Raw genomic sequence first — 26954 nt, forward strand, 5'->3', positions numbered from 1 at the left:
GCTGCTTCCGCTTTTTAGCATGCATGTAGTCCTATGTTGCAGCTTCCCCAGGTTGGCACCTCATTTTTAGGTACACCTGCTACTACTGGCATACTCTTCTACACTCCTTATTGAACCAGGGTTGGTCCCCTGACTTGATGGTAATGGTAGAGTGAAGGATATGCCGGGCCATGAGGTTACAGATTGTGGTGGAATACAATTCTGCTGCTGCTGATGGCCCACAGTGCCTCATGGATGCCCAGTTTTCAGCTGCTAGATCTGTTCTGAATCTGTCCCATTTAGCACGGTGGTAGTGCCACACAACACGATGGAGGGTGAAGATGGGACTTCGTCTCCACAGTGACTGTGCAGTGGTTACTGATACCAATACTGTCATGGACAGATGCATCTGCGACAGGTAGATTGGTAAAGACGAGGCGAAGTAGGTTTTTCCCTCGTGTTGGTTCTCTCACCACTTGTCGCAAGCCCAGACTGGCAGCTATGTCCTTCAGGACTCGGTCAATTGTGGTGCTACCGAGCCACTCGATGGACATTGAAGTCCCCCACCCAGAGTACATTCTGTGCCATTGCTACTCTCAGTGCTGCTTCCAAGTGGTGTTCAACATGGAGGAATACTGATTCATCAGCGGTAGGTGGTAATCAGCCGGAGGTTTCCGTGCCCATGCTTGACCTGCAGCCATGCGACTTCATGGGGTCCGGAGTCAATGTTGAGGACTCCCAGGGCCACTTCTTCCCGACTATAGCACTGTGCCGCCACCCCGGTTCTGTGGGTCTGTCAGGACATACCCAGGGATGGTGATGGAGGAGTTTGGGACATTGGCTGAAAGGTCTGAGTATGTCAGGCTGTTGCTTGACTAGTCTGTGGGCCAACTCTCTCCCAATTTTGGCACAAGTCCCCAGATGTTGGTGAGGAGGAGGACAGGGTCAACTGGGCTGGGTGTGCCGTTGTCGTGTCTGTAGCTGGTGCCGAGGTCCGTCCGGTTTTATTCTTATTGTTTCTTGTAGCAGTTTGATACAACTGAGTGGCTTGCTAGGCCATTTCAGAGGGAAGTTAAGAGTCAACCACATTGCTGTAGGTCTGGAGTCACATATAGGCCAGACCAGGTAAGAACAGCAGATTTCCTTCCCTGAGGGACATTAGTGAACCAGATGGGTTTTTATGACAATCCGGTAGTTTCATGGTCACCATTACTGATGCTAGCTTTTTATTCCAGATTTATTTAATTAACTGAATTTAAATGGTGGGATTTGAACTCCCGTTTCTGGATCATTAGTCCAGGCCTCTGGATTACCAATCCAGTAACATTACCACTATACTACCGTACCCTTTTTTAACACAATGTTTGTACATCTTTAGTATTGATATGCCTTCTACAACTGATCTGCAGAAAAACTGCTGATATTTTGATTTTCTGATCAAATTTCCTCCTATGCAATGTTATATTAATATGCAATGTAAATTATTTTTGTATATATCTTTAAAGAAGATCTTGCTATTCTCATGCATGAGGTTATGGTATGATGTATGCCAACTTTTTACTGAGTAGTAAATGTTTGCCATTCATTTTAAATCAAGATGTTGACACAGTTCTGGCTGCTCTGTTGATGTGAGATTGTCAAGCGTCAGTATTGAAATTATCCTTTTGATATGATTACAGAGAGCAGTAATGAAATTGAACTTATTTTTTCAAAAAAACATTATTTTTATATGCAGAACACAATAAAATTCCGCAGTCAGAAAGGGCTATTTGGCCCATTGAAGCATTAAATTATATTTTGAATAACTGCACTGTTTCACCCACCAGCTTGTTTGGTGGAATATTCCAAACATTCGTCACTTGAGTAAAGAAACTTTTCCTGATAATCTGTTCTAGATGTACTTCTCATTAATTTTGATTTATGTCTTCTGGTCCTAAACACTTGAAAGCTTTGAAATAATAATGTGGGTTTACTTACCATAACTCTTTAACTACACCATTTAATAGTGTATATGTTTCAGAAAGGTTTCTCCCTTAACTGTCATCATTCCAGACGGTGATGCTTGAGCTTATTGTATATTTCCTCTTAGCTAATCCACTTGAGACGGATCTTTTCTGTACTTTTTCTAGTGCAGGTATATCTTCCTCAATTATACAAATCCTATTATTTAGGCTGTCTGATATTAAATTACATTTATGTTACAGTTTTCAGGAAACTGACACATCCTGGCATGGTGGATGTCTTGCCCTAGCTGAACTGGGCAGAAGAGGATTGTTACTACCATCTCGGCTCCCTGATGGTATGTAATAAGCCAGACATGCCTTTATTTAAAAAGACATGGACTTCCTTTACTAAAAATTGCAGGACGTGTTAAATAACAGCAGCAGCATGGCCATTTCACACTGTCTTGACAGTTATGCAGTACTTTGCTATATGGAAGAATATCTTCATTTAACTCTTTCTTTGTTTGTGTTTATTAAAAGGCCTTTAATATATTTCTAACTAAATTTTGAAAACAGTTCATTTAAGTTTATTCTTGTATGTAACCCATTGTACTTTTTACAATGTTTGACTCTGCTCCAATTTTTCCCTCTGATTTCCCTCCTGTGCTTCACCTCCTTTAGGCAGTGACTCATCCTGTGGTATGGTTCCACGGCTGCTGTCAGCCCTTTAGTATCTCTCCAAAGTAACTATTCTACATAGTGACTCTGGACTTTAGGCGTCAGTAAGCAATTCGACAGTGGGGGCCCAATCTTGCCTTTCTAAAGATCTATACCTGGAAACTTCACTGGGGGTGGGGTGGGGGGGGGGGGTGGTAGGAAGAGGTCACAACAGTGATCAGCAGCTGGGAGTTGTGACCAGTTTTTCACTTTCTAACCCATGCATGATGAGACCAATTCTAGTGCTCCAGCCACTACCTCAGTTGAGATTAGCTAACTCCGCACAGATCTGGAATCCAAACCTAAAACATTTCTGGTAGTATGGTTTACTACCACACCAAGTGACACATTTGCCATCCGTTTTCATGTTGTTTGATACAATAACTGCATAACAATACTTTCATATGTGCTTTGTTTTAACTTGGGGAGTGGAATTCCTTATTTAACAAAAAACATTGCCCGTTTGTCAATATAATTCATGGCCCACTGACAAAATCTCATTCTCAGAAGTCATACATTTTAATGCTACGTACCACAACTTCATCTGTGGGTTGTTAATTATGGAGAAAAACAGAAATTCTCCGATTTTTTGTTAGAAATTTGGGCCCTTGGGGGAAAAAAACTTGACAGTTAGTTGGAAAAATATTAGATAATAGTTACAAAAATGTCAGAATATTTTTTTTAAATTCCCTATAAGTTGGATAATTACTGCAGATAGTGTGCATGCAGAAAGAGTGGGCATGTGATTTGCTGACGGCCTTCACCTTTGTCATTCTGAACCAACTACTTGGAAATATGTGGATCAACTTGCCCTTGGCTTTGCATTCTCTCTCCCCTCTATAATCTCGCCAAGATTGGGAAACACTTGTGCAAGGCCACTGTTTAATTATCTTAACTGAGACTGGTAGTAACCATAATGCCTCACTTTGATAAATGAAATTTTGTCAAGTGTTCGATTTGTATAAAATTTCATTCTCCTTGCTTGTCTAGAACAATTTAAATGAACGAAATGCTATTAAAATATGTTGGTTGTCATTCTGAGGTTAGAATTTGAACATGCAAGTTGTACATTGTCCTGTTTGCTTAAATTAATCCTGCTGTGTGAGAGGAAACGACAGAGTCACACAGGTATCACTGGACCATGCAGCAAAATGAGGGCTTACAACGTCAGAAACTTTCTCTTGCCGGATCCTCAGAAACCGGGTAATGTGAATAAAGAACCACATACAAAGGTTTTTTTGTGTCTCGGCATAATTTTTTGGTGTAATTCAAACTCAAAATGGGGGAATCATTCTGCTGTGTAAAGCAGCTGTTATTTTGTTCTATCACCGTATCACTTTGAAATACTATTTATTTTTATCTTCCAGCTGAATTTCTGTTTTTTTTAAAATATAACATTTTTTCCTATTGTCATGTATGACTTAAGTTTTTATACCCCCCTTGGTCACGTGCTGATTATTCATAGTCCATCTCTTCGGTTTCTATCTCCAATATTACGTCATATGGCAGAGTACATACACTTTCTCAAGCTCTTCTGACTGCTTCTTTGTTTTCTCCCCCATAGTTCTAGGATGTGTTCTCCTCTGTGTGCTTTTGATGTTTTAGGAATGCAGGAACAGGAGTTGGCCATTCAGTCGCTCGAGCCTGTTCTGCCATTCAGTGAGATCATGGTTGATCTGTATCCTAACTCCACTCATCTGCATTGAAATAATCAGATTTAGTCTGGTAATAGCTCATTAATACTGAAGCTCTGTTGGACCTCTTCAGGTCTTGTAACAGCTACGATAACATAGCAACTGAATTTGCACTGCACCTTTTCCGGTGCTTTTATATCCTTCCCATAGTGTCCTGAACAAATTCAACATTATCATTTGTTTTATATTCTGTGTCTCTAGATGCAAAACCAAGGAATCTGTCTGTATTCTGTATGGCCTTATGTAATTGTGCTGCCATCTATTAGTGACCTGTATATCTAAAAAAAACTGGCCATAAATTTAGAAATTGTGATTTCTAGACAACTGTGCACATGCAAGGTTGTTTTTGTGTGGCTGACGAAGCTCTTAAATTCACCACCTGTTGTAAGCAGGCCAGGTTCCAGAGCACCAGGAACTTCCCCAGTACAAAACCAGAGGTTAAAAAATGGAAACCTAATTTTCACTAAAGCAATAAGGTAACTTTAAAAAAAAAATGTTTTACTTTGAAGTATAATTTTCATGTCAGTTAGCTTCTTTCTCATACGGCTTTTTGAATGATTTACTTAATCTCTTTAAATACCATCAGTCAGTGAGAATTTTGTCTACAGTACCCATATATCTAATTTATTTAGGTGTAGAAAAGCTATTCATCTTTGGTGTGATTTAATATAATTTTAGTCTCAGATCCACTACGACATGGTATTAAGTGTAATAGTATCCTTATTTTAAGTACTAAATAGGTTACTCGTGTTCAACAAAGAATAAAAGAGACTGTTATTTGTGAATGATAAATTATCTTTAATCCTGTAGCAAAAAAACATAAATCTTTACAACATAATTAATGGTTGAACATCACACTAAGTGTTTCCATCACCAACAGTTTCCCTATATATAATATAAATTAACGTCCATAATAATTTTTTTTCTGTATTTTAATAACCCTCAGGACTTGCTTTCCCCAGTACTTCAAGTGAGCCTAATAAAAACAGAATTAAAGTACATTGTTTAAATGACCATCACAGTATTCCAAGCAATTTATAAGCACCAAAATAACTGTGTACATGTGCATTTTTCTACCGGTCCTTCAGTCTGGATCAGGTAAGTGCAATTAAACAAGACTCAATGGACAGTTGGTTAGAACTAGGTCAATTTGGATTTTAAGGAAAGATGTGTTGATCATTTCAGTTGTCAGTTAAGCAGTGCAAATGTCAGACTTGAGGTTGTTTAATTTGCACAACAAAATTTCAGTTACAATAACTTATTTTTTTCTTCTCATTAGTATTGGCGCAGACTTTTCATTGGTAGGCCACATAATTTTTATACACTTAAGTCAGAAGGTTCCACTTAATGTCATGTGGCAAAACAAACTATCCCAGTATGTTTCTGTATATACAGGAGAAAATGTTAGCTTTAATAATGATCACTACATGATTTAAAACTAAAGTTAGCCCTTTGGGCTTCAGATATTTGAAATACTTGCTCTTTGATAGCCTGTGGTTAATGGGCTACTATGAATTTCAGCTACTGGCTTGTATGTTTACTTTGGTCAACCTGATTTCACTGCTTTCTGCTAATCTGGTTCAAATATGTAATCTGCATGTTCTTACAAGTGATTACAAGATATTGACCATAGGTTGTGCTGCAGAGGTTATTGAACTTTTTACAAAAAAGGTAACATTTTATTGCTTATTTCACATGAGGTAGTTGTGTAAAGCAAACTTAAGCCAATCATTGTCAGAGATGGAATTTGATTGCTAGTTCCACTTTTTATTGTTTTGCAGCTTGTAACATTCAAACTCCTGTCACTTAGTTAGAAATTCATTATATTTAATGGGAGAAAAGTTAGGTGCTCACTATAGGGTGAACTTGCACCATTTTATGTAAATCCATATCTATCACAAAAAATATTAGTCTTCGGGACAGAACCAGACCATACCACATAATGCAATCCAAACTGAAAATACATTGGCTGCTGAACTTTTTCCACCATAAATTGTCTCTGTTGCACTATAATCTGTTGCCTTTAACCAACACCCAATATCGTGTGTATAATAACATTTAGAAGTAGGCAGAAAGTCAAAAGAGCTGATACACACCCAGGTCCGAGGGTGTGTTATGCATCTTGGTGACTAATCCAGGCTTTGAAACCTTGATGCAAACAATGGTCGTCAACCTTACATGGTTTAATAATTTGCTTAGTCTAATTATTATTGGTTTCAATTGAAGTTGTACCATATTATGCAACTCTAGTTCTCTTCCTCAAATTGAATATTCTGCCATAATCATTACTCTTTACATGTGTTGCCTCTGGTTGTGTTTTAGCTGATTCTTCATTTGACCTTTTCTGACTTCTTGGTTTCTGTTTTTCTATTTTGTCAAACGCAGGAGAATCGCAAATGTGTTTGTCTTCATAGTTGGGGTCCCCCTGACTGGTGAACTCCCCATGTGGCAAAAACGACCATTCCTCATTACATTTTCCATTGTTACATACAGATAACTGGCAAAGAGCCACAGCAGCTGACTGCTTCTGTTTGTCATTACAGCTTTCAGTACTTTTGACAACTTTTAATGTTTGCAGGTTGCTGACGACACCTTTTTCTGTCTGTCCTTTCCATTGACTTGTTTTTTGGCGATCCTTGCCAATACTGAGGTCCTCCACTGAATTAGTTTTTAAGTCAGAATGAAAAGATTTGTTGCCATTAAAGCACTTTGCTTGTGACCTTGATTCTTTGGAAGTGCTGTCTATTTGTGGTGGAATAGAATCTTCAGGTGTTTGCCAGCCATGCTTGTGTTTTGCTTTGACTGAAAGATTTAAAGGCACTTCCTGTACTATTGTCGAAGTTTGAAACTCTTTATCTAGTGGGCAGTTACTGCCATCTGAAGAGTTTTCACTTGAGTCTTGTGGAAGATTATTAGTTGTAGTTCCAAACTGCTTGTCCTGCTCTGTCTTTGCTTTACCCTTTTTGGAAAGATTTAGCGGGATCATGCTGGTGGAGCTTATATCCATAGGTACCAGAGTATTGCCATGGTAGTAATCCAAAATGGTAACATTAGAGCAAGCTGGATTGGTTATAAAAGCCTCATTGGCTACCAGAATTCTGTAAACAGAGTAGCAAAATATGATTTTCAGATTGAATTTCATAGCTTTTACATTTTTGACATAGAAACAACTTGTATTTATATAGCAAATTTTCACATTCTCACCCCAAGGTGCTTCACAGCTAATTTATGCATAGAAAGATACCACAAAACAGTGAAAGAAATGACCAGATAATATGTTTTTGGAGGTGTTGATTAAGGGATAAATGTTGTTCAGTACACTGGGAGAACTTCCCCACTCTTCTTTGAATAACGGCATGGAATCTTTTACATCTGCCCAGACAGGCTCTGGGTTTAATGCCTCATTTGAAAGATGGCACACTGACAGAGCAGCACTCCCTCAGTACTGCACTGAAGTAAGTGTCAGCCTAGATTATGCGCTCAAGTCTTTGAAGTGGGGTTTGAACCCACGACTATCTGACTCAGAGGCAAGAGTGTTACCACTGAGCCAAGGCTGCCGCATAGATTAAAGAAAATCCTAGCAATGCAAAGCACAGCAGAGATAGAACCTCTAAGGAGGTTTTAAAAAAAGGTACTTAGATTTTAAAAATGGACAACAGTATTTTTAATAGCCTAATTTCATGGTTCACATACATAAATCTTTGAAGGTGGCAGGACAAATTGATCAAGCTGTTGAAGTACTTATGGATCCTTTTGCTTTATAAATAGAGGCATAGAGTACAAAAGCAAGGAAATTATGGTGAACCTTTATCAATTACTCCATAGGCCTCAGCTAGAATATTGTGTCCAATTCTGGGCACCACACTTTAGGAAGAATGTCAAGGCCTTGGAGAGCGTGCAAAGGAGATTTACCAGAATGGTACCAGGGATGAGGACTTCAGTTATATGGAGAGATCAGAGAAGGTGGGGTTGTTCTCCTTGGAACAGAGGAGCTCGAGGAGAGATTTAATAAAGGTGTTCAAAATTATGAATAGTAGATGGGAAGAAACTGTTTCTACTGGCAGGAGGGTTGATAACCAGAGGATTTAAGGTAATTGGCAAAAAATCCTGGGGGGAAATGAGAATTTTTTTTACACAGCGAGCTGTTACAATCCGGAATGCACTGCCTGAAAGGGTGGTGGAAGCGGATTCAGTAGTAACTTTCAGAATGGAATTCGATAAATACTTGCAAAGGAGAAATTTACAGGGCTATGGGAAAAGAGGTGAGTGGGACTAATTGGATAGCTCTTTCAAAGAGCCAGCAGAGACATGATGGGCCGAATGGTCTCCTTCTCTGCTGTATGATTCTATGAAATTAACAGTATATACTAATTGCTTCTTTCTGAAAATGAGCAGTAATTTGAAGACTAAGTATGATGGATAATAAACCAGTCCTATATTTGGTTTACGTTTTTAGTGCTGATAGTAAAGCAGCCCTATGAAATTACTTGGAGAGCTATGAGTTTGATTCAATTAATATTTGCTAATATACAACATGATGCCAATGCAGCAGTTAACACAATACATATAAGCAATCTGAAGAATGTAAAATGTCTACGAAGCAATTTTGAAAACCTTGTGATAGTTGCTATACCTGCTGTCTGTTCCTTGACTTTCTGGCTGGTCATATTGAATGTGGAGCTTAGTTGCCTGTGGATTCATGGTACTTCTGACTGGTCTGAAGTGTGTAAAGCTTTCTTCCAATCTGTTACTTTTATTACTTGTGCTTGAAACAAACTTGTTCGACAATTCACCAGAACTTTCTGAAACCATACTTGTTTGAGCAAAGGTAGTTGGGCTAGGTCGACCTGGAGATCCCATTGCTGCACTTCCTGCTTTAGGGCTCATTTTTATATTTGTTCTTTGTGTTCGTGAATCACTGTTCATGTCCAATACTGCAGTCTCATTGTCTTTTGAATATGTGGTTGGAGCAGAGTTCTCCCATTCAGTGCAAAGCCTTCTGTGAGAGTTCTGGAGGTATAATTCTGGCGGTGGTGAAGTTTCATAAAGTGATGGATTGCCAACCAACAGGTGTGCAATTTGATCCCTGGTGGTGTTACTTGTTTGTTGAAGCTTCAGACCAAACTGGGGCATGTGATATTCAGCTGAGTTGAGATGATGGGCTCCATAAGGAATGGGAAGAGCTGAATGGAAATGCTGCAGAATCTTGTACTGCTCTATTGTTGATGGAGCTACATGTCTTGGCAAAGTCATGCCTGGATTTTGTAGATGAGGTGGCAGGAAATTCCGCTGGTCAGGTGTGACATACAGTGGAATTGGTGGGCTGTCATATTCCAATGGCTTGCCAGTGAGGAGATAGGGTGAAAAGACTACTCCTAAGCCTCGTTCAGTGTAATAATGATGTGTATAGTCTGGAATCAGTGGTGATGTGTTGGGAGGAATTGAACCAAAGCTTTTATTTGCTGCATATGTACTAGGAAGCTCTGGTGAAATTGAAGAAGGACGTGCTCTCCATTGGTCACCTGGGCTGTAAAATGCTGACTTAATTGGGATGGGAGATGCCCTGTTTGAATTTTCTGAAACAGAATTTGTGTTTTCTTCGTCTTTTTCTGGTCTTTCGGTGGATCTCAGTTCCCCAACAGGCAAGAAAGCTGATGATCGTTCATCCTTTTCAAAAGCTCCTACTTTTTCAGATTCATTTGTCACAGGAATCGTCTGATGTAGTTCCTTTTGTTGTTTCATCTTTGTAACTGGAGTAAAAGCTTGATTGTCCATACCTACATTTTCTTTCATTTCATTATTATTGATGATCTGATGACTGGTAGTTTTACCTGAAACATTATTTGTGCATTCTGAGCTTTGACTGGGTTTGCTAATTGGTGTCCTTGGGTCATTGCACGCATTTGGTATGCAATCTTTCTGATTGAGTAGTTTGGTCTCATTGGAACTTGGCTTTGGGCACTTTCCTGTTTGGTCTTGGTATGTCACTAGTGAGATTGAATTTGCACACAAGCTGTACTTCATGTGGTTAAACAGGTGTGATTTCTCATTGCATGTAAATGGGCACTGGAAACACTTGTATTTGAATGGTTTCCCTGGCGGTCGAGGAATGTAATGAGGTTTCTTTGGTTTGCGTTCTTTTGTGAGGCTCATTCTTGATGTGATGTCCAAAGATGTGCGGGTTAGGTTGATTGGCTATGATAAATTGACCCTTAGTGTTAGGGGGATTAAATACGTGGGGTTACAGGGATAGGGTGGGATATGTGTTGGTGTAGGGGTTACGGGGATCGGGTGGGATATGTGTCGGTGCAGGCTCGATGGGCCGAAATGGCCTCTATCTGCACTGTGGGGTTTCTGTGATCTGTGATCTGTGATGTTCTTGATAAAGACCTTTAATTCACTGCTTTCCCGGGCCGTTGATTTAGTATAGTAAATTGATCATTGTAAAACTCCACTTTATTCGTTGTACAGGTAACCCAAAATTTATGACTAAATCAGTACTGGAATAAGTTGCATGAGACTGTGGAAGAAAGAATGGAAATTAGTTAACTTTACACAGGACGAGAGTAAAAGCCAGCACATTCCTTAAGACACACCTTTCAGAAACTTATATGCAAATCTGGCAGTGTGGCAATGGGCCACCTTTTGTGTGACGTTGAATACAGATGAAACAGTATGGAGCAATGTTTTGTATAGTGTATGTGTTTAGTAATCCAAATTGAAGTTGCAAGATTCAAAGTATCCATGTAAATAATGCTATATCCCATATTTACAGTTGCTGTTGTATATGGGCATGACTTTTTACTACAAGTTGCCCGTGTATATTCACAGGATATGCAAAAAGACATGAAGAAATTACTTAAACACCAGATTTTCCAGTTTGCTCCCATTCTTTAGCAAGGGCATTTCCTACAGTTATTAATAGTTCAGAACTATATATTGTTTGGCTAGTTGTATTTCATTGGTCAGCATGAGTTGATCAGTTACTTATTGTTATTAGGTTGTGTGAATGTTGATTATTAATGCAGTGATAAACTACACTTGCAGCAAATTGATGCAGTTCTCTAGGTTCTGCATTCATTCCATTTATATGGAGTGAGAAATTTGGAAACTGGCAGCTACACCAGAACAACGGTTTGGCTCAGTTTGTTGCACTGTTGCCTCTATGTCAGAAGGTCTTGTGTTTAAGCCCCAATCCAGGACTTGAATGCATAATTTACGTTGACGTTTCAAGCACTTTGGGACATTCTGAGGACATGAAAGATGATATATAAATGCAAGTTCTTTATAGAAACTGTTTACAGACAGACTGTTATTACAAACCCACACTTGCCACTTTATCGTTCTGGCTGTGGATGACTCCTGATAACAGGGGAAGGACTGTACAGACCATTAATGCTAACATCATATTGCTATCTGTAAAGTAGGTTGGGAAGGGTTGAGAACTCAGCCTGTCCACAGCTGGAATATAATGGCAAACAGAAAACAATTCCATCAGCACCCACTTACCTTTGTCCTGACAATTTTTCCTTTGGAGGAACAAACCCACCTCATGGTGGTTTTCCTTGCCACCAGAGGCATATATGCTATTTCATTTATATAACTGTAAAGTCTGTGGGTTGTGCAGTTAATAAATACACAGACTTCAGAAGTAACAAACAAAACAGGTCTTTACTATTCGAAGGTCCGGGCGAATCTGCCCCAGCAATCCTGCCACAACACTTATATACTGGTGTGGTCACTATCGGTATTACAGTATACAGAAGCCAAACAAATAGTGCCACACCTAAAGTAGTTCTCTTAAAGGTGAACGGTTACATTTAATAGTTCCCTTAAAGGTAGACGGGTACATACACTACAATAACAATGCTGCTTCTGAAGACGGGACTATGTCCAGCGCTGTCACATAATTGGGGCATTGGACAGTAAATTCAGTTGCTCTTTGCTTAAACAGCAACCTTCGTAAAAGGTTTAATTCACAAATTTTTAAGATAAGCCATCACTGACACATGTTTCTTATATTATCATCTCTCTTTCCCTTCCAATGAGTTTTTTTGTTTCCATGGACCTTCCTTCAGTTGGAGTGGCTGCATTTAGGGTTTGGGTTTGTACTTTGACAGAGATTGTTTCTTGGTAGTGTTATCCAGGTGCTTTGATGGGGAGATGGAATGATATCGCAGTAACTGACGTTATTGAAGGGGTGCGATGTTTGGCAGGATGATTGAATTATGACTGTAGTTGCTAGTAAATGCAAGATTGACTGGCATGGCTAACAATATATAATCTCACATTCAGTTAAATAAACAAACATGATTTTGTTTTGTGCAAAAATACTTTTTTTTAACTAAATAACTTCCTCTTTATCTTGTGTGGATTTTTCTACTGTAGCAAACTCGATATCATATAGTCCCAGTTAGTAGGGAAAGCTTGTTTGGGTTTATCAGAGAAATGTGAATTGGCTTACTTGGGTTTTTATTCTCTCAGTGGAAAGCAAATAACATTTGGCTTTCATGCTGAAACCTGGTTGAGCTCAAGTTTCACCAGCCTGATAAGAGAAGTGAAGAGATGTTTGGGAAATCAATGTATTGTTTCGAGGAGCTTGTTCACTTAGCTTGTGTTGCCAGCAAGGCCTGTTGCAGCTTGTCCTTATTGCAGTGTTCTGATCCTAGTTCATGAGAAACTCTTGATAGTTTCGTTCTCATGGTTTGAAACCTGTGTGATATGTTACCCCAAAGGCTAGATGCTTTTATTGTTATAATGAAGATTTAACTGGTGTTCCTCATTACTGAGCTCTATGTGGTCTGAACCCAAAAAAATATGTTCTAATTAGTTCTTTCAGTTATTTTTTAAATATCCAAATAACTGTAAGGCATATTTTAATTAAGTGTGGTTTCTCTTTATTAAAGAGATTGGGATCCATTTAGTTTCTGCTCAAATTTGTTTTCCGTATTTGGCAAAAGGCTTTAAGAATAACTTTTTTATAGAAATGGAAAAACCATTAGCCATTAGAAAAAAAAATGAAAAGAAACAGCCTTCTGGACTCAACATCGAGTTCAACAATTTCAGACCATAACCTCTACCCCATCTCTTTTTTCTCTCTCTCTCTCACATGGCAGCTGTCGATCATTCTGCCATTGCCATTTACACTTCATCTAGAGTCATCTTTTGTTTCTTGTCCCATTACCATCTCCTTTTGCCTTGCACCATCTCTTAATCTCTCCTGCCTGCCATCCTATCACAGACCTTCCCTTTTGTTCTTTCCTCCCCTCCCCCCCCTTTCCCTGCCCCTACACTTGCTTAAAAACCTGTTCCATCTCCAACTTTTTTCAGTTCTGACAAAGGGTCATCGACCTGAAACGTTAACTCTGTTTCTCTCTCCGCAGATGTTGCCTGACCTCCTGAGTATTTCCAGCATTTTCTGTTTTTATTTCAGATTTCCAGCATCTGCAGTATTTTGCTTTTTTATTTCTTTCTGAGCTTGTGTCTTCTGTTACCATTTGCGTTATTGGCTTATGAAGTCTGCAATGTAGTTCTACATAATGAGAGGAGAGATCCTCCCCACACAGAAGCAAAATGTGCAATTTTATCATATGATATAAAGTGATGGTTTTACTGAAAAACAACACAGTATATATTTACTAGAATGCAGTATATATACATTGTATTTAAAAATCTCAAATCTGTGTGCATTCCCTGTCTACAAAACATTGGCCCAGTAATTCCGGTCCCAACGCGTGAGTACGGACGGGGTACTCCCGCGTGGGCCCGTTGGAAGTGCCGGATTTCAGCATGCACAGCGCATGTGCGGGAAACCGGCATTTCCTCCAAGGGGTTCAGAGGTCCAACGCGTGCGCGCAGGACTCTGCGCGCACGCGTTGAACTTCCTTTTTGACAGGTTTGCCTGTGTGTAAGGGCCTCAACTTTTTAGAAATGTGAAAAGGAGACGTAAGGACTTGATTCTTTAAGGTAAGTGGTCTATTATTTAAAATTATAACATTTTTTCCACAGCTTTATTGTTTTTAAGGACTTTACAGTAAGGTAAGTTTATTTTTAGACCCGATTTCTTAAAAAATTATTTTTTTCAAAAATTTGATTAATTGTTTAAAATAGTTTTTTAAAGTTATTTATAGTTCATTTAATTAGTGGGATGTTTTTAAAAATTTTATTTAAAGTTTAAGTAGTGTTTTGGGCGCCCGTAGTTTTCATGAGTTTGACAGTTCTTACTATCAAACTCATGAATGAAGTTTTCCCTCCCCTGATTGGCTGCCCAGCGCTCACCTGATCCCAGCCGGCACATTGAACTAACTACGCCGCTGGATCAGGCAAGCACAGCGCGCCGACAGCTGAACCGGGCTAGTGACAGGAATTCCAAGCAGGCCAAGGCTTCAGCTGTCGGCGCGCCGGGTAAGTGCACATCGGGGGCTTGCACGCGCGGCAAGCCCCCGAACCTAATTTCTGGGCCACTGTTCCCTGTTGTCAATTTTTTGTCACACTTGTGTCAACTTTTCCTATTATAAATTCCTATGTGCACATTTATAATAGAACCATCTATGTTACCGTGTCGCATTGTAATTGCACCCTCCTGCCGGTTGTGATGCTATAGTGCCTCAGATTGGCATCTCCTAGCTCCTTAACCTCAGAAATATTTTACTAAAATCTCTCATTTGCATACTCTGGTCCAATTCTTCCCTGCCCTCCCATCCTTCTTCACCTGAACACTACACTTGGTCTTGACTCCTTGTGTGGGTCGCCCTCGGAGATTGGCTAGTATATTCTACTATTGTTCAACTGCACGTACACATTTCTTTCCTGATATTTTTACAGTGTTCCTTTTGATCTTTTATTTCTTTTTGGATATTAGTGCAGTGTTGGGTATGGAATGTCTTGGGTTGTGTAGTTATACAAGAAAACATGTAAATTGAACTGTTCAATATGTTTGGTACCTTCTGTGGATTGAATAATTCAAATTCAATTGTGAGGCTGCTGGGCAGTGGACTTGGAGGGGTTACATAAGTGATAAGTACTGAACACTAAAGTTTAGTCTTGCAACCTTAGGGCAAGTATTTAGACTGATTTGCTACAAATCACCTATTGATAGCATATAAAACATCAGGCAATGGATGTTACTTCGAGATGTTGCAGGATAACATTTTAGCCACTTGTGACATTGAATGGAATCCAGATAGAAATTTGTTTTTTCTTTAGATTACGCTTGTTCTGGATCAGCATGGTGATAACATTCCAAGGTTTTTGGTGCCAGCTTGTAAGATTTTACATATTATAGACAGGCTGGTATGTTTCCCATATCAATATTCCATTGGTACTTGGAAACCCTTTTATAGAAGTGGTTCTGTAATAGTGCTGGCTCCCATGCCAAATCTACCCTATTTGTACTGCAAGGCATGGGATGGGAAAGTGCACAAGGGACATGCTCGGATGTCACAAATGTGACTTTAATGCATCTGGACATTTGAAAGTTCAGGCTATGTGCAGTTAATTCAAAGTAATAGTCACAACTTTTTCAGTCTAGCCAGAGTCTGCCTTGTTGCAACAGGAGGGTCTGCACAGGTGTATAAATCAATGGTGGTGATGTGCCACCAGTCAGAATGGGTACAGCTAGACCCAAATGATCTATCACACCAACAACACTTAAAGCTGAAAGCAAGAGCATTCGCTCATTTACACTGCAGTGTTGCCTCTGGTGATGCTTTCAGTATCTGTGCCTACCCTTTAGGATAAAGTAAGCATTAAAAGCTCTTTAACAACTCCAGAATGTTGATTCTTCCATGGGGCAATTTTACTGAGGCTGGTTGACATGGAGTAATTGTATGTCTAATAATTAATAATAAATTAAAATGAACAGTATTAAACAAAAATGTATACTCTTGCGGAGGTTTTTAGAGTAATTAACACCAACTCTTGTTTAATAATGAAGAAAAATTAACTTGGTAATGTCTGTTATATGAGAAAATGCTATCTGCTATCATTAAGTTTAATGAATAAAGGATTTACTTTGAGTTATGAATACTACAAGGGGGTTAAAAAGTATGTAATTCCGTTTATTATTCCTGCATTGATCAGGAACTTGGTGTGTTTGAAAACGCTAGGAACAGTCTTCTCTAGTCTGTACTTGAGATTCAGGTGTCGGTGAAATCTGCTTTGAACTTGGTAAAGTAAGATTATTCTAGCTGTTGTGTGCTATATCTTGAATGTTTCCAGTTCTGCTCACTTTAAGTGGGGAACTCTGTTTCATAAACAGATCCTGACTGGTTCCCCTCAGTTACTTTGTTGTCACCACGATTCTGCACAACATTCACAAGAGGGGTTTCCCTGGGATATATTATATATGAGCTAAATTGGTCCAATGCATGTAAAGATTGCTATCTATAACAACTACTGTTTTAATCAGATACTTAACAGATTAGTGCTTCCCGGGATTGTGCACAAGAACAAAGAAATAAATCATTAGTTTGGTTTAAACAAAGTCCGCTTGTGAAAATTTGAGTTTGGCTTTGAAACTAATAAAATATAAAGCAGTGAATTGCCTTCCTGGTGGAAGCAACTGGAATGCCATACATGGCTGAATTTATTCAAATTATAATGAGCTGAAAAGAGCACGTTATTTGAAAAGCAAGTAGTAACATGCCAAAAGAAAAGGTGATCACATAATGTTTTTTGGACTCTGAAAATTGTGAATTGGAAGACGGTTGAGCTGTTGCACTGAGAGATAGATGCTAGTGGGAAGAGTTGGGATACGTAGTAATGTCCTAAATCTGATTTATCTGCAATAATTACAGTCCTCAATAATGTGCTCTCATAAACTACAGAATTAGAAAGTTTTTGAGCTATTTTATTTGGAATGCTCAATTTATATTTAAGGCATACAACCCTTGAGGAAATATTGATTAAAAAGGAGAAAATAGCAAATTCTGGAAATCTGAAATAAAAGTAGAAATTAATAAAAATATTACTGCAGGCCAGTCAGCATCTGTAAAGAGAAAAAGATGTTGGTCATCTGTAGAGATGCTGACGGACTGAGCTGTTACATAGAAACATAGAAGATAGGAGCAGGAGTAGGCCATTCGGCCCTTCGAGCCTGCTCCGTCATTCAATGAGATCTTGGCTGATCATCCAAATTCAGTACCCTGTCCCTGCCTTCTCCCCATATCCCTTTAGCCTTAAGAAATATATCCAACTCCGTCTTGAATATATTTAATGAACTGGCCTCCACCGCCCTCTGTGGCAGAGAATTCCACAGGTTCACCACTCTGTTGTGTCTTTCCAGTATTTTCTACTTTTGTTATTTTTAGAGGTGTAGTCTGTTGGTTCCTTGTTCATTGAAAACAATTTTTTTAATATAACTGTTCCAAAAGCAGCCCAAAAAAGCGAATTTGAAGGTTCATAGCGTCAGGGCATGTTTTGTTCAGAGTATTCTAGCATTTGCGGTGCCAGCTGAATAATTTCATTTTGGGACTTAACTTAACTTGAAACATTTTTGTGGTCATACTGCATTGTAAAACATCAACCGTATGAAGGTACACTGCCACAACAACATTATAAGTGTTTTCAGTGTAAAAGGGTGTCCAGAGATCCCATGGTGGCCTAGTTGGTAAAGTCAGTGTGGTTCTTTAACCATATAGACCAGAAGGTCGCAAGTTCAATTCTTGGTCTGTGGTCACGCAGTTGATCTCTGTTGCGAAAGTAGTAGGGTGCTATATCTGGCCTCACTGGCCCTGGCCCAGGGAAGAGACAATTCACCCAGGGCTCTTGTACCTGATTGTTATCCACTCATCTCTGCTAGAAAATTGTGCATGTTCGGACATTTTGTGAGGGCTGGATCAAGCTCAGATTATTGTCCCCACAGTCGAATAGCTTGCTGCCACTCACGGTTTAGGCTGACACCTGATGAATGGGCACTTGGGTGAGATGCCACAGGGCACCTGATGCCCATGGGATTGCAGTCCCACAGAAGTTACCAAAATGGCCTAAAACTTGTAAAACCAATGTTTCTATGCCTTTGAGTTGTGTTTATAATTTGGCATATTTTTAATATGACCATATCTTTGAGTAGTTAAATATCCGTTTTAGATTATAAAATGACACATCTTTTGTTTAATGCAACGTTTGCAAAAATGCACAAGCGACAAATTTTCTTAAGTAAAATTATAAAAAATGTATAATATATAAAAAGTATAGATAATGTGCAGTTGAGAGTATAATTTGATTGTTTTTCACTACAATCTCTATCCCTTTTATATAAAAGATCGTGTTTTATTGCCCTTTAACTCTCCCCACAGCACTATCCCTCTTCCTACAGCATTACTTCTCTTCCTGACCCCTCCTAGTTGGCGTGCCTCTTGAATGCTGCTCTCATATACATCTTTGAGACGTGTATGAGAGCAGGCAGGGTGGCTCGCCCTTCATTTCTCCTCCCTCCCTGCAGGGAAGCACTTAGCTTCTGCTTGTGCCACCCACTGATGGCATGTCCAACTTGTTCTATTTTTGATTTTGGTGCTGAAATTGTACTCTGCACAGAAATGGGCTCCCAGCTATTTAGTTGGGTGCAGTTTAAAGGTCAGGAATTATGATGCATTTCTGAACCACCCAAAGTAAAAATGACTCCCTTTTTCTACCAGGATGTGTCCAAAGAAGGCAAAGATCTGATTGATTGATGCAAGTTGCCTTGTTTGGGCACAGGTTAACCTTTTACATTCTGGAAAGGAAAGTTAAACTGTTTTTAGACGTGCTTTGACTAATCATCTACCTGTTTCCAGTTTTACTTCTAAAACCAGTTTACAGAACATCATCTTTATGTGGATGACTCTCGCCCTCATCACTTTGACGTTTTGCATGCCATGATCAATTAAAGTTAATGCCCGAGGCTAACAGATAATCTTGTACAAGAGCTTTGTTGACTAAGTACTGGTTTAGTTTGAGTAGTATTGGCATTTTTTGTAGTTATGAGAAATATAGTCAATTAATCTGCTAAAACTGTTTTAAAATATAAGCAAAGGTTATTTTATTAAGATGGGAAGACCAATATTAAACCAATTTTAAGCTGAGAAATCTATTCCTTTATAAATTGAATGTAGTTCATACTTATTTTCAATGAAGCTCCCCTTTCTTGTCCGTCGGTGCCCTGCAATATTAACTGTCTGAAAGAGTAGATAGGGGAACTGCTTCTAATGCTACTTTGTAACCAGTCTCTAGGAGGTGCATAAGAACAGTTCAAGGTGATTTGCTCTCTGACGTTTCTCATTCTTCAACTCTCCAGTGTTCTCCAACCCCACTCCCAGCACACTCTGAGATTGAGAACGTGCTTATTTTGAGAACTTCCTGGGTAAGCTTTTGTGGCATAGAATATTGGTACACTTAAGGTTTTAGGCACTTTTCTAATTGTAATGCTGCAAGCCAACATAAACCAAAATTGGAAAGAAAACTTGATTGCATCTAAATGGATAAACTGTATTTAAGTAACTTGTCACACCACCTGAATACCTGTTTTCTGTAAAATACATATTCTGTCTTTCACAAGTTATCTGTGTGTTCATCTCCTGTTGGCTCATTTCTGTGCCTGGAGGACAGAATGACGGTGAATGTGGAGATTTAGATGCTGGTTCCTGGAGTGGGTGTGTATGTGCTGACACAGACTTTAACCTTACTGTAGCACAGGTGCATGAGAAACAACTCTCCTTTTTGGGGAAAAAACACGTTTTTCTTACCTGCAGCCTGTGTGTTTTGAATCTTAGTATATCTACCAAAATCTATACATTACTTCTGATTTTTTTTCTTTCAAATTCTTAATATATCACGTTGTGTTGATTACCAACTAAGATTATAAAATGAGGACTTAAAAACGAACTATCTTCAGATCTAAAAAGTCTGCTTTTGAGTTGTGTGATACCACGGTATGTTTACAAGTTAATAGCTCTTGTTACCAATTATTAGTTTTTTTCCAGGGTTTCTTTTGCCTTCCTAATGGGTTGGTGTGCCAGTAAATGAATAAAAGGATCCCCATAAATACTTTTTAAACATCTCTTTGCCATATCCTAAAACACTTCACAAAATAATGGTTTGGTTTAATTAGAAATTATGTGGGAGATTAATCATATCTCCATCTGATTAAAGCTTTTAATAACATATAATATGTTAGATAGTAATGTAAGTTCTGTTAATTAGTAAACACCATTGCCAAACATTGAGACTTTAGAGAATTGAGGTTTTGGTAAATATATTTTTTAGTCAGTGCATAAAGTATTACATTATTTATTATACAACTACAATTTACTAAGTTCATAATGATAGTTATTCTTATGCTGAAATCATGTAACTAACTTTATTGTAAGAGAATCATTAAAAACAATTTTAAAAAAATCATTAAGCACTTACCTTGTATACATTGAGGGCAGTGTGCTTTTTGTTGATTACTATTGTTGCAATGACTATCCTGCACTGAAGCAAAGTATGTGCTCTCCTTGATTGCTAGGTGAAAATGAAGCCAGCAGTTGCAATAGGAGGGACTATAAGTGAAGGAGTTGGGCCCTGAGGGTATGGAGATGCACCTGATGTTATTCCTGCCCCAAGCAATGATTCATGTGTTTCTATCCAGTTACAGCTTTCTTCCCGTATTACCTCAGCACCTGATTTGCAAAGCAAAATTGTTTTGGTTTCTACTGGCCATTTTACAGCAAGCAGTCATGTTTACACAAACTTGAACTTTTGTGGTGTAAGCAAGCACTTTTGTTTAAACTGTAATTCTGCTTACACTGGTCTTTTGTTTATATATATTTTTCCTTCCCCTTCCTCAAACTCCTTAAACTGCTTAAAAAAACTACCTGTTTAAATACATTTATTACGTTGCAGAATGTATTACATACACCTTACCAAACTAGTTTTGTCAGCTAAGTTTGTATTCCATTGGTACAGTTTAGTGCTTAAGCTCCTTCTGAAAATACTAAGCATACTCCAAAATGTCCACACTGTATTGTACGGAGAAATCCTTGCAGCCCCTATTCACTGTGGTTATCTTTTAACATTTTCTTTTAATCATGTTTTGTTTTGTAAAGCAAAATGAGCATTCATAATGACAGACCCTATCTCGATAACATTGTCTTTCCTAGGCATACAGCATGACTATTAAGGAAGAAGGGTCAAACCCGAAACGTCAACTCAAATTTCTCTCCACGGATGTTGCCTGACCTGCTGAGTTTTTCCAGCATTTTCTGTTATTTCGGATTTCCAACATCTGCAGTATTTTGCTATCATGACTATTAAGGGGATGTGTTAAGAGGATGTTTTCTGTGGTTTCCAGGCGAATGACTAAACTGCATGTGTTCTATCCAGCAACAGGTACAAAGTATTTCAGATGGAAATCTGTGCAGGTGTGGATATTCTTCAACTCTGTTTTGCAGGTGGTTTGGTGATGCAACCTGTTAGTATACTGATGTGGCTTCTGTCATAGTCTTGGCTTAGTGGTAGCACTCTTGCTGTGGAAGGTTGTGGGTTCAAGTTGCACTCCAGAGACTGACATTACTGCTATACTGTGGGAGCGCTGCGCTATCGGAGATGCTGTCTTTTGGATGAAATGTTGAACAGAGTCCCTATCTGCCTGCTTCGGTGGGAGTAAAAGATCTCCTGGTACTATTTGAAGAACAAAGGAGTTCTACTGGTGTCTTGGCTAACATTTATTTCTCAATCAACACCTCCTAAAACAGATTGTTTTTCGCATTTGTTGGACCTTGCTATGTACCATATTTGCCTATTGGTGGTGAAGTGTTTTGGAACATCCTGATGATGTGAAAGGTGCTATATAAATGCAAATTATTTCTTTATCAATTATTTTTTAATTTGCGGAACGGAACCAACAAGACCTTTGAATAATAGGTTGCACTACAAAAGGGCTGTCAAAAGATAGAATTTAAGGAGACTTTTGAAGATGGGCAGATGTAGCAAGGCAGACAGGTGAAGTCAAGGAGTTCCAGAGTATGGCGGCAAGGTGGTTGAAAGCTCTGCCACCAGTGTGAATAGAGGGAGTGGGGGAGAGTTGGAAGGGTGGAGGATGTAGGCAGGTTTGTAAAACTGGAGGAGGTTGTAGCGATGGGAAGGAGTGAGGTTGTGGAGGGATTTGAAGACAGTGACAAAAATTTTGAAATTGATGTATTGAGGAATGAGAGCCAATGGAGATTGGTACGGATAGAGTTGATAGATGAGTAAAATTTTGAGAGTGATAGGATAAGGGTGGTGGAGTTCTTGATGAGTTGGAGTTTATGCATGGTTGAGCTTGAGAGATCAGCAAGCAGGCAAGTTGAAAAGTTGAGTTTGGAGATGATAAAGGCATAGAGGAGGTTTTTGGCAGTAGTAGGGGTAAGTTGGGATCAGAGAAGGGTAATGCTTTGGAGGTGGAAATAGTTTTGCTGATGGACTGAATGCGGTGTTGGAGCACTGCTTGTGATTGAGCAGGAGATCGAGATTGCACATGTTGGGATTCAGCTTGAGTGGGCATAAAAGAGGAGGAAGAGGACTGAAATGCGGGGGCTTGGGTGTAGAGTGTAGGAGCCAAGCAGAATGGGTTTAGTCTACTAGTGTTGAGATGCAAGAGATTCTGTCTCATCCACGACTTGATGTTGGACAGCACAGTGTGGCAGCCATGGAATCAAGGGTGATTATGGAGAGCTGAAACTGGGTTTCGTCAACCAGAAGTATATTTTTATGGCCAACGGATTGTTTTGCTAATTTCCACCTCCAGAAAACAGGCTCTTTAATGTGTTTCTGTTATTAATTGGTTTATCAACTGATCGAGCTATCAAAACTTGCCCATTATTGTAAAGGGTTTTCTCCGATACTGGTCCCCCGATACACACAGTTCTTGGACGTCAGGATTTATAAGAACAGAATACACACAGCACAGGGTTTTGGCTCAACCTTTGATTCATTCGTTTATTTAACACACACACACAATTACCTTCCCAGTATAAATCCCTACGATTTATATTAGGCTAACAACCCCAAAATACAAACCCCTATGCAAGGGTCATTTGTATCGACACAATATGACACAGTTAAACCCGTCTGCGATTTGACTGTTACATATAAAGCTACCCAGACTCGATCACAAAACCCTTGTGATCTGACTGAAACTCACAAACTTACTCAGACTCAATCACAGAAGCCCCCTCTATGATTTGACTGAAACATACAATCACCACTCCCGATCAGCTGTCTCTTGGAGTTGATTGTAGGCCCAAATCTTTCTGCTTGCTGTTCTACCATTGGCTTCCCACACCACTGTCTTTGAAGTGCTCTTACTTTAAACCAAAACCAACTTGCAGTATCTTGACACACATTTCCAGGCCCCCTCCTGAGCATACGATTCGTTTCAAAATGTGTGAATTGTCCCTGGTATTGTCCATTGATTAGAGATACCTTTCTCACAATGCAACTTTCCCAAAGTGACTGCATATGCGAAGTTGTTGGTTTCTGTTAGCATTTGTATTCAAAAAGTTCAAGGCCCGGCCCATTGTCTAGGCCTGCACTGATACTAGTTTTTCGGGGACTATGGTCTAAAGTAAACAATGTAACCCCTTAAGGTGCAGGAATATGCGAATGTTCTTGTTCAGATTTGAGATTGTCTGTGATCCAGTCGTAGCTTCGGCTGCAATGTTTGAATTAACCCTTTATTGCCGAGCCCTTTCTGCGGGCTCTGCAGTTCTGGGTTTTTATATTTCATAGTCCAATATTTTTACCGTGGGGTGGGGGAGGAATCGATCCTACATTATGGAGAACCAAGAATGCTGGTCAAGACTGGTGTTCGAACTTGTAGCCCTTTAGGTAGGTGTCTAGTGTTCTGCTAGAGATATAAAACTATCCTAATTTATTTATTTGTATTCATGATTTAGAAAGTAACATGTACCTAGTTAAGAAAGAAGGTAGTGCCAATATCAGACAATAAAAGCCGAAGAACATGAAAAAGGCTTTGATTGAGACCTGTGCCCCGAAATAACATGAGGTATTGTGAGAGTTTTGGAGACTGACTCTTGCAGCCACCACACCATCTGCCACCCAACTCTAGGTTGTACACTGAATGTACTGCTCACAACAAAACTAGAAATTCCATCTTTGCCTGCTGGACAGGCTGGAGGCAGAAAGGCATACTCCTTTACACATTGTAATAATGTCAATATCTTGGCTGGTGACAACAACAGCAACTTACATTTTGATAGCATTTCTCACGTATAGATTGATGTCTGAGTGCCTTATAGGATAGTGGGCAAAAGAGTGGAATCTGAGCAGGAGTGAAAAATGGAAGAGCAAGGAATGAGGGATTGAAAGTATGGTCAAAGAGAAGGGTCTGTAAAAGACTTTTCAAAGAAGGGAGGGAAGGAATAAGACAGACCTTAATAAAAATTAGATTGCTGGGATCTTGTGCGAGTTGTGGCATTCTGAATGTGTTGTGTTTTATAGCGAGTGGAAGAGCAGGGAGCCAATAAGAATGGAGTTGGAAAATTGAGCCTCAGATGTGTGGATTAGCATTTCAGCAGCGAATGGGTAGAGTTGGATGATGGTTTGGATGGGAAGTTAATGAAATCAAGGATAGAGATATGTAGGTATTTGCGAGAACCCAAGAGGACCATAATCTAGGAGGTTGCTAAGATGGATGAAACATTTATGCCAGATGTACCAGTTAGAGCAAATGACATTCAATCACCATCTGGAATTCAGAAGATACTGAGTACTGTAGTGTGTGGCCCTTTCCTGGACGCTCTGTCAGCGCACCACTATTTCTCACACATTCTTTCCCCCCACTAATATCCAAATCATCTTCCAGTAGGGGAAAGCAGACCAACACATGGGGAGGAATTAAGTTCACATCAGTTCCTTGCCTGAAAATAGGCAACACCTGTGACTATAACTAGCAAGACTGAGTTAATCTCTTTCGCCCCTGAGCCCAACTAAAACCCAGGGACTAAATGTTTTTGCCACTCTTGACCCCAAACACTAATCAATAAATACCATTTTAAAAGAGCTGTGTCTGGAAATTCTGTAGGGGCTATCCCAATTGCCTGCTGTAATTTTGGCAGAAACCCCACAGAAATGGCGTAAATGACGTAGGGAACCCGCTGTCAACCTGCCTCCACGCTAGTCTCCTAGATGTCGGGTCTGTCATCGCTGAACAGAGCCGACATCAAGCGGCGGGGGAGGCAATTTAGATCATTAGATAGATTGTTAAGAGGCAATTAGCTAGCATTTTAAGTTTACCTTTAGATTTTTAGAGTTCGCTAATGGCTTCCCTGCTGCTCTGGGATCACGTCAGGTAAGGAGGTCGGATCTTGTATCAGCATGTGATGATTTCTTTACTTGACAGCTGCAAATGGTCTATAAAAGCTCCCATTTCATAGCTGTTCACTTTCCAAGGTTAGAAGCTGTTGCTTCCTGCATTTGGAAGACAGATTGAGCTTTATGCAGCATGCAAGTGTTTGGAGCTAACTCTCTATCCAGTGTCACCTCATTGCACAATCTCTCTCACCATTGACAGATTGCTTTTGTCATCTCAATCTCACCTGCCATCTATTCCATCAGCATCGGTGCCCCTGAAAAAGTCTCACCTTGGTCCTCAGAATCCGACCACAATCAGCCCCAACACCAGCGGCACCAACAACACCACCACCAACCTACTCTGCAATCAGCTGGTGCTGCGCAGGACACAGGGCATCAGCACCCGACCACATTGCTGCCTGGAACGCCAGGGACGGCCTCACCATAGCCAGATTTACTTCACTTGACGCTGTACATCCTGGCTGCCACATGATGTGCCAGGTTGGCACCACCCTACACCAACAACATAAAGCATTCCTACAATGCCCAAGCCATTCCTTTCACACTCATCACCGTTGCGGGGGGGTACCGTTATGTCTCACCATTCACTGCAACTCACTAAGCCAATTCCAAAGGTGCACACAAATCTGTCAAGAATGCAAAGTATTGAAAATAAAGATTTCAATGTTTGACAGCACATTAACAGAAACTTCACATGAACATTAGCTCAAACACCCAAGTGCCTTGTGTGTTGTTAGTTGTTATGATTGGACTAGGACGAGGGTGAGTGTGAGGTGGCTAGTAAGATGGGGAAGTGATAATGTAGATAGAGAGGGATGGGTGGAGGTGCAAGGAGGTTGGTGTGAGTAAAGATGTGCAGGAGTAGGGTAGGGAAGACTGTGATGGGATGTGATGAGTGGCACAGCAGGATGAGGTTGAATGTGGCTTTGCAGTAACGTTTCGTGATCTACTGAGATCATTGAAAGGTTTGCGCCACTGCAGCCTGGTCCTCCTTACGACATCCCTGCTTGTGTCCTCCTGTGAAATGTGCAACCAGGCTGCGTTGGCCTCCTGGGGAGGTCTCTTCCGCCCATGGGAAGGGAAGAGGACCTCCCTGCTTACTGTGACTCCCTCCATAAGCATATGGAGGGAGTCATGGGAGAGCCTGGGTGCAGCCGTGCACCTTTGTGCAGTGCTTGTCAGTGTTTGCAGCACCTCAATGCTGCAGAACACTGACCGCAGAACTGTCAAAATCAATTTGCGCATGGTCCCTTTAAGGAAACCAGCTGATGATGCATCATCAAATGAC

The 26954-nt window shown here is 39.8% G+C and overlaps 2 protein-coding genes across 2 annotated transcripts in view; one reads left to right on the plus strand and one right to left on the minus strand.

The window, feature by feature from the left end:
* Nucleotides 1-26954, plus strand: part of tbcd (tubulin folding cofactor D) — a 354778-nt gene that overhangs the window by 99990 nt on the left and 227834 nt on the right. The window contains exon 13 of the mRNA XM_085963427.1: nt 2184-2278. Coding sequence (XP_085819553.1) covers nt 2184-2278 — 95 coding nt within the window. The remainder of the gene's footprint in view (nt 1-2183; nt 2279-26954) is intronic.
* On the minus strand, nt 5084-20896 carry znf750 (zinc finger protein 750). Its single transcript, XM_085963428.1, has 3 exons — nt 20723-20896; nt 8967-10853; nt 5084-7431 (listed from the first exon to the last, which is right to left on the minus strand). The coding sequence occupies exons 2-3, from the start codon at nt 10484-10486 to the stop codon at nt 6570-6572; spliced, it is 2382 nt and encodes a 793-aa protein (XP_085819554.1). The 5' UTR covers nt 10487-10853; nt 20723-20896; the 3' UTR covers nt 5084-6569.

This window comes from Somniosus microcephalus, chromosome 21 (assembly GCF_052327205.1).
Source record: "Somniosus microcephalus isolate GS21.2 chromosome 21, FLI_Smic_1.0, whole genome shotgun sequence".
NCBI lineage: Eukaryota > Metazoa > Chordata > Chondrichthyes > Squaliformes > Somniosidae > Somniosus > Somniosus microcephalus.